General features: G+C 36.5%; 1 protein-coding gene across 1 annotated transcript in view; it reads left to right on the forward strand.

Annotated features, from left to right (window-relative positions):
• Positions 1 to 334: 334 nt before the first annotated feature.
• LOC117626648 overlaps positions 335 to 8,994 on the forward strand; it is a 10,129-nt gene continuing 1,469 nt past the window's right edge. The window contains exons 1-2 of the mRNA XM_034358469.1: positions 335 to 989; positions 1,037 to 1,102. Coding sequence (XP_034214360.1) covers positions 335 to 989; positions 1,037 to 1,102 — 721 coding nt within the window. The remainder of the gene's footprint in view (positions 990 to 1,036; positions 1,103 to 8,994) is intronic.

Genomic DNA, 8,994 nt, shown 5'->3' on the forward strand with positions numbered 1-8,994 from the left:
AAAAGAAGCCATGAATGAAGAAATGCAAGCTCTCTAGAAGAATGGCACATGGGAACCTGTGCCATTACCTCATGGAAAGAAGACAGTGGGATGTAGGTGGATTTATACTATGAAACTCAAAGCAGATGGATCCATTGAAAGATATAAAGCTAGATTGGCGGTGAAGGGGTACACACAAAGATATGAGATAGACTACCAAGAGACTTTTGCCCAGTAGCCAAGATTAAAACTATCAGAGTTCTTCTGTCTCTAGCAACAAATCTCGATTGGCCATTACATCAGTTTGATGTAAAAAAATGCATTCTTACATGGAGACTTGGAAGAAGAAGTATAAATGGACTTGCCACCAGGATGTAACTTAGCTCGTGACAAGGAGAATCAAGTTTGCAAGCTCAGAAAGTCATTATATGGGTTAAAGCAGTCCCCCAGGGCATGGTTTGGTAGATTCACTAAATACATGAAGAATTTTGGATATATACAGAGTAATGGAAAGCACACCTTGTTCTTGAAGCGTGATGGAAGAAGACTTACTGCACTGATTGTTTATGTGGATGGCATAGTCGTAATCGAAAACGACACAAAAGAGCAATTGAAATTGCATAAATATTTGTCTCAGGAATTTGAGATGGAGGATCTAGGTGATCTGAAGTATTTTCTAGGAATTGAAGTAGCCAAGTCCACAACTGGCATATTTCGGTCTCAAAGGCAGTATGTATTAGATCTGTTCATTGAAACAGGAATGCTTGGATGCAAACCTGCTGATATACCTATCGAGATGAATCACAAGTTATGTGAAGACATGGATCAAGAACCAACCAATAAGGAACTGTACCAACGCCTTGTTGGAATGTTGATATATTTGGCTCACACAAGACCAGATATTGCATATGTGGTGAGTGTGGTTAGTCAGTTTATGCATTCACTCAGTGTGTCCCATAGGAATGCAATTGATTGGATCTTAAGATACTTAAAGTCAGCACTTGGGAAAGGTTAACGTTCTCAAAAAATAGAGATCTCAAAGTTGTTGGATATACAGATGTTGATTGGGCTGGCTCCATTATTGACAGACGCTCTACTTCAGGTTACTTCACTTTTGTGGGAGGTAACCTAGTCACTTGGCGAAGTAAGAAACGAAATGTGGTTTCTCGTTCTAGTGCTGAAGCAGAGTATCGAGGAATGGCTCACGGAGTTTGTGAATTACTATAGATCAGAAGACTATTGACAGAATTGGGGTTCAAGCCAGAAAGGCCAATGGAGTTACATTGTGATAACAAGTCAGCCATCGATATTGCCCATAATCCAGTTCAACATGATCGAACTAAACATGTTGAGGTGGGTAGGCATTTTATCAAAGAAAAACTTGAGAAGAAGATCATCCACCTACCATTCATAAAATCAGAAGATCAGTAGGCAGATATCTTAACCAAAGTTGTTTGTGGAAGAGTATTTTATGACTCACTTACCAAGTTGGGCATTGGTGACATATATGCACCAACTTGAGGAGGAGTGTTGACGTGAGTCTCCTAATTAATAAAGGAGATTTACTTTCCTATTTTTTATGTAGTTGATAAATTATTGTATAATTAGGAGATACTTCCTAATTCTTTACTGTATCTAATTTCTTGTATAGCACCCTGTAAACTCTTATATATACCTCCTTATAGAGAAGAATAAAGTTAACCTAAAGTATTCAAACCATATTCATATTTTAGCAGTTAAGAGGAAAGATGATAGATGGATTTTTCCTAGTTTCATTAAAGAGCATAATCATGAATTTTTTCCTGATCAAGCCTATCATTTTCGGGGGCACAGGAATTTAGATTTAGGTAGTGGTGATGCTGATGGATTACATGCTAAACTTATCACATGTGTAATACAACTTCTTAACTGGAGCCTTTGTTTTTGCCAAAGGGGCAACTAAACTCAATAGCTCCCATCCATGATGCTCATTACATAATGTTAGAAAATTCACTACTACAAAAAGTGAAAAAGACGACCAGAAAACAACGACGGTCCAAGTGAAAACCGTCGTGGTTTTTTAAAAGACGACGGTTATAAAAACACCGTCGTGTTATACCACCTTAGACAACTAAAAATGGAGATTCAAATGGCTGTTCAAAAACAACGACGTACCTAATTAAACAACCGGCGTCTATTTGAAACAGATTTCCGCAGTGTAAAATCAAAGCCAACAAAGAACGGCAGAAGTTATGAATCGACCGACGTAGAAAGTAAAGACGACGATTTCAATAAAAGCCGCCGTTTTTACTCATAAAATAACACGACGAGGTTTTCGTATAAGACGCCGTATAATTACAAACAAATCCACGGCTTTAAAATACAAAATATCGCCGTATTAAATTAATTTACAACGACGGAAAATATAAATATATCGACGTCATTCTCGTATAGTTCTACGACGTTATCTTTAAATATTTAACGTCGTATTTATTCATTTTATACGTCGTAACTTTAATTTAAACCGTCGTCTTAATAAGAATTTTTGTTTACAATTTTTTTCTTTGATTTTCTTATCCTACGTCGGTAGATCTACTTAATGACAAGAATTGAAATAACCACGACGGTTTATATAGAAAACCGCCGACATAATCAGATTTTTCTGGGATCCCAAGGGTTACGAAATCTTACCAGACGGAACTCTGTTCCACATCATAATCTTAACAGATGACACAGATTTGAAATCAGAGAGACAATTATTTCGAAGTTGATAAAATCCACGTCGGTTGTATTAAACTTAACGACGTTTAACAAAATAATCTACGTCGGTAATTATAAATCTACCTTAATATAAGCGACGAGAAAAGCATTGACAATGTCTTCATCATATCTCCCAGCAACTACTGATTCGATTGCTCATGCTTTAGAGGCCATCTGAAGCCATTTCTATTCTTTATCGCATTCTTGAAACCCATCTTCTTCTTTTGAAGCTCTACGGATAAAGGAAGAGGCTATCACAAATCTGACGGATCTTCTTAGTAAAGAAAATCAAGCAGAGGATCAGGCACATCTGATCTTCAGATTTCCCTGAGAAGCGAACTTTCCTTCGACAGCGAGTGGAGGCCAGGCTTGCATCTCTTTTGATGGAAAGCAAGGAGTATTCAGAAGCACTAAGTGTCCTATCAGGCTTGATCAAGGAAGTGAGAAGGCTAGTTGACAAGCTTCTTCTTGTGGACATAGATTTGATGCGAGTAAGCTCAATTTCTCTTTGAGAAAGACATCCAAATTATTGTCTTTGAGATGTGAGAGACAGTGTCTCTGAGAGAGGAAGAACTTGGAACCCTAAATTTTAACCGCGAAAATGAATGAAAGCGACAAATTTATAGAATAAATTTTTAAAATCAACGGCGGTCCGAACCAAAAACCGCCGTTTAAATTTTACAATCAACGTCGCTCAAAAAATATATTACGTCGTCTTAGTCTTACTTAAGACGACTAAAAACGACGACATAAAAACAAAAACAGTCGTTGTTTTTATATTCTTATTTTATTTAAATCTGTCATCCAAAAAAGAAACTTTACATATTCCTGAATATTAATTTCCTTCATTTTAAATTTCCTCGGGAAAAAAAACTCTATTTATAACGCACTGTAATTGAAAAATAAACTGAAAAGTCACGGGAAAAAAAATTCTATTCATAATTTAAAAATTCAAATCCACGTCGGTTATATTAAACTTAACGACGTTAAATGATAGGATTCCACGTCGCAAAACAAATATTGCGTCGTGTTAGTTAAAAACGACGTAGTTATATGTAACTGCCGTATTATTTTTTTGAAATGGTTTTATATGTAAGCAACTTTTCGTCTACTTGAAAACAACGTCGGTTATATTAAACCTAACGACGTTAAATTAATGATTCCACGTCGCAAAACAAAAATTGCGTCGTTTTAGTTAAAAACGACGTAGTTATATGTAACCGCCGTATTATTTTTTTGAAATCGTTTTATATATTAGCAACTTTTCGACTTACACATGCACAGTTTCCAAACCCGATTAAAAATTTCAATCTACAAGAGAAAACTTTTCGTCTTTTTTCCTGTCAGAGCACCGTCAGAGTATCTCATCGTCTTCCTCTCGTCTTCTTCGTCGTCTCTGAACGCAAAAGATCGATCTTTTTCCTCTTGCTTTCATTGCACGCAAAAGGTAAGCTTTCATTTTCACTATTTTGGTTACTGTTTTGCATGCTCATACGTTTTTTGTTTGAAAAATCTTTTTACCTTTTTTCTGGCCAAAATCATTTTACTTCTTTCCAAGTTTGATAAAATATACAGACAAAGAGGGAAAGTTTCCAACTTTGAAGACAACTACCTCAACTAAATAAGACGACGGTAGTTCTTATTTACGTGGTTAAATATGTAGACCACGACGGTTCGTCAGTCGTTCTAGCGTCGTCTGAAAATTGACAAAGTTGTTTTTAAAATAAAGTCTTTTTTTATTTGCTTGTTTAATTGCAGGTTTGATTTCTCTGAACAATGGTTTTTGTTTTTCCCTTATTTGATAAAATATAAAGAAAAAGAAACTAGGGTTGGTATCTAAAAAGACGACAGTCTGTCTTATTGTTTTACGTCGTGTGAATGTTAATACCACGACGGTTTATTACTATTTACGTCGTATGAAATCAATACCACGACGTTATATAAATAATGTTTTTACCACGACGGTGTATTACTATTTACGTCGTGTGAACATAAATACCACGACGTTATATAAATAATGGTTTTAAACATTTATTACGTCTGAGATTATTTCATTGCGTCGTTTAAAATCATATCATACGTCGTATTTTATTAATAACCGTCGTTTGTGTTCTTAATCTTTTCCTGAAATATTTTCACTTGCAGTTTTGTCAGTTAAAATGGTTTCTCAACAACAAACTAAAGATTCTGGCTCCAAGAAGCTTGGAATTGTAGCTCCTCAAGACAAGTCTTCGAAGGAGATGAAGTCTTCGAAGAAGATGAAGTTTGCTTCATCATCTGCTGAGACAGAACCAACCAGCCAGACAACAATCTCTGATGATTCAAAGACTGGTCGAGGTATGAGCACAATGCCTCGTGTTGTGAAGAGAAAGCTTCAGAAAGTGAGGCCAATTGTTGAGTACAATAAAATGGGGAAAGGTATTGGCCAAGCACATATTGAAATGCAGTCGTACATTGGTGTCTTGGCTCGCTCCAGAGTTCCCCTTGTGGACAAGAAATGGTCCCAAATCCCCAAGGATGTTAAGGAGCAGATATGGGAGGCAGTTGACATGGCTTTTGTCGTAGGTCAAGGGGGCAAGAAATCTGTTTTAGCTTCAGCTGCCAAGAAATGGAAGGATTTCAAGTCTACACTAACTAGGCATTATATCCTTCCATACACCAATGACAAGGAGAAATTAAGCCATCCCCCGGAAACTTATAAATTCATAGAGAAAGCACAGTGGGATGCCTTTGTAGCTTCAAGGCTTTCCCAAGATTTTGAGTCTGTGCATTCTCAACATGCACAGATTAGGGAGAAACTCGAGTACAATCATCGATTGTCTCGAAAAGGATATGCTGGATTGGAGGATGAATTGGAGGAAACCATGCCTGGGGTAGAAATTGATCGATCTACCTTATGGAAGAGAGCTAGACAGGACAAACATGGTAACATCCCCGATCCAAAGGTGGCAGAAAAAGCAAAATTAATTGTAAGCCTACTCACTCTGTTTTAAATTTTTATTAAACTGTGAAAAATTCTTTTAACGTCTGATGTTATTTTTTTTCGTCGTGTGAATGATATTACCACGTCGAACTTTTAAAACACGTCGTTAAAGGTCTAATTAGGAATCACTACTCTGTTTTCTTTAATTATAGACGTCGGTGGTTCATTTTAGCGTCGTGTGAATTGTATTACCACGTCGACACTTTTTAAATAACGTCGTTAAAGGTCTAAATAGGAAAAACTGCTCTGTTTTCTTTAATTATAGCATAAGACGTCGGTGGTTCATTTTAGCGTCGTGTGAATGTATTACCACGTCGACAATTTTTAAATAACGTCGTTAAAGGTCTACATAGGAAAAACTGCTCTGTTTTCTTTAATTATAGCATAAGACGTCGGTGGTTCATTTTAGCGTCGTGTGAATTGTATTACCACGTCGATAATTTGTAAATAACGTCGTTAAAGGTCTACATAGGAATCACTATGTTTTCTGTAATTATAGCATAAGACGTCGGTGGTATAACTACCGTCGTGATAAGTTATAATAACGTCGGTTTATATGTTTTTGCGTCGTGTGAAATTATATAATACGTCGTTTGTATATAATTAACCGTCGTGTGTTTTTTTTAGGATGATTTGCAGAAACAAGTCTCGGAAGGCAAAGTCAGAGTAGATGGCAGCAAGGATGTGCTGACCATGGCTTTGGGCCCCGAGCATCCTGGCAGATTGAGAGGAGTAGGTGCTGGGATTTCCCCAAGGCAGTATTTCAATTTACCCAAACCACAGAGGGTTAGCTTTGACGACCGTTTGAAGGAGAGTTTAAGAGTTCTCCTTCAAGAAGAGACTAAAAAGATGGAGGCTAAGGCAAGGGAAGAGGCCTTAAGGATGGAGGCTAGAACAAAACAATTGGTGGAGGCTGAGAGGGAGCATTTCCTGAGTCAGCTTTCCCAATTAATTCCCAATTTTGATCCAAATATTCTTAAACAAAGAATTAGCCAAAGCCCCAAAAATCCAATGTCGTCTGACAAAGCTAGCTGCTCTGGAGGTGATGTGAGATCCCTCCATGTTGAGGATGATACTGCCAAGGATGAAGAGAAGAAAGAAGAAAAAAGAGAAGAAGAGAAGGAAGAAGAAAAGGAGAAAGAAGATGAAGAAAAGCATGACGACAAGGTATGTTCACATAACTTTGCCTTTTATATTTTTTTTTCAAAATTTCAGACGTCGATATTTTTCTTTAATCCGTCGTTGTTTACAAATTAGACGGCGGAATTATTTTACGACGTAATAAAATATTTACCACGACGTTTAATTGATTTTCACCGTCGTAATAAACTATTTATTTCACCGTCGATATTTTTACGACGTAATAAAATATTTACCACGACGTCGATATTTTTTCACCGTCGTTTAAATACTTTTCAGACGACGTTTAATTCCTTACACCGTCGTCTTTATTTAATTACCACGTCATTTTTTTTATTTCTTTAAACAGGTTATTGAAGTTGGTGATTATTCAAATATGGAGGCGCCATCTTCTTTGAAAAGCCTTTGTCGTTATGTGGAAACGACACTCCTGCCTGAGGATAAGATCTTGGAATTTAAAATTGATAAGGAGGTGTTTGGGAGTGATCGCGATACCTTCCTCCTGCCTGAAGATATTACACAATTTGCAGGCATGGAAGAAATTGGAGCTACTGTGGTGGCTGTATATATGAGGTTCGTAATTCTAAAATAATACGTCGTTGGTTTATATATTTCGTCGTCTTAACTAACTAACCACGTCGTGTGAAATATTATATTATAACGTACCGTCGTGATAAATATATTATAACGTCCTCATCTATTTCAGTACGTCGTGTGAAATATTATAATACGTCGTTTTGTATACATAACCGTCGTGTGTTTTTTTGTGCTGACTTGTTTATATTATTTTATGTATTTAGGCACTTACATGATGTTTTGAAACAAGCAAAAATGTGCAGCATGGTTGGCTTCATCGACCCTGCTACAGTTAGTGCCAACTCTGGTACAGTAGCTGAGAGATCACGACTGGTAGCAGCTCGACTTCAGAAGACAGACGGGGAACAGATTTTCATGATGCCTTACAATCCAGGGTTAGTCTCCTTAGGATTTTGTTTTTAAGATTTTCAATAAATGACAGCTTATAAACTAACCACGTCGGTATTTTATTTTATTAAGTCGTTTGAAACTACTAACCACGTCGGTATTTATTTATCGTCGTGATAAATATATAATGTCGTCGTTTTATTATTTATTTCGTCGTGTGAAATATTATAATACGTCGTTTTTGTAAATAACCGTCGTTTTTATATTAATTTTGTGCAGCCGTCATTGGATCTTGCTGATTGTAAGAGCAAAGAAGGAGACCGTCTATTTTTTGGATCCTCTGCCAGGTCATCGTGTGGTCGATGAAGAGGCGAAAAACATCGTGAATAGTGCTATAAAAATATATAATTCTCACATAGGCCGAGCAGGACGTAAAGCTGTAATTTGGAAAACTCTCTCGGGCACACCAAAGCAACCCAGCAGTGTCGAATGCGGGTATTATGTGATGCGCTTCATGAGGGACATCATCATGGATCCTTCCTTGGGTTTGAGAATAAGGTAAGAAGAAATTACCTTCATACATTTCACGTCGTTTTTTGTATTATCAACGACGGTCATGTAAAATTACCGTCGTTGAATATATATACTACGTCGGTTATGAAAAATATCGTCGTCTGTGATTGAATTTCTTTTTATTGATAAACCCTAATAGTCATTGTTTATGCAGTATGCCAAGGGAAACCAGGAAGCTTCATACCCCCAAGAAGCCATTGATGAAGTCCGGAATGAATGGGCAGAGACTGTTTTCCAATTTATTAAATAGGGCAATTGTTGAACACTTGATATTTATGTATAATGTACAAATTTTCTCTATAATATTTAATGTAAAAATTTGTTGAGGTTTTCTTAAATTAAAAAAAAAAACAAACATACAAATTGCGTAACCGACGTGTAATACTTTTCCAACGACCTAATAAAGTCAAAAACCGTCGTATTTTGTTGTTTCGTTTTAAACAAATACGACGTAAAAGGATAGTTAGACGACGTTCTTTGAACAATTGAGTCGTTTATGGTTTACAACATCTTCAATTTCTTAAGGGTTCAGGGTATTACTTTGTAACGACAGCAGTTAAGTCGTGGAATATATATTTTACGTCGTATAGTTAAATAGCCGCCATGGTTTCTCATTTTAACGACGTCATTTTAACGACTTAGTTGTCTATTGCAAT

This window comes from Prunus dulcis, chromosome 1 (genome assembly GCF_902201215.1).
Source record: "Prunus dulcis chromosome 1, ALMONDv2, whole genome shotgun sequence".
In the NCBI taxonomy this organism is placed as follows: domain Eukaryota; kingdom Viridiplantae; phylum Streptophyta; class Magnoliopsida; order Rosales; family Rosaceae; genus Prunus; species Prunus dulcis.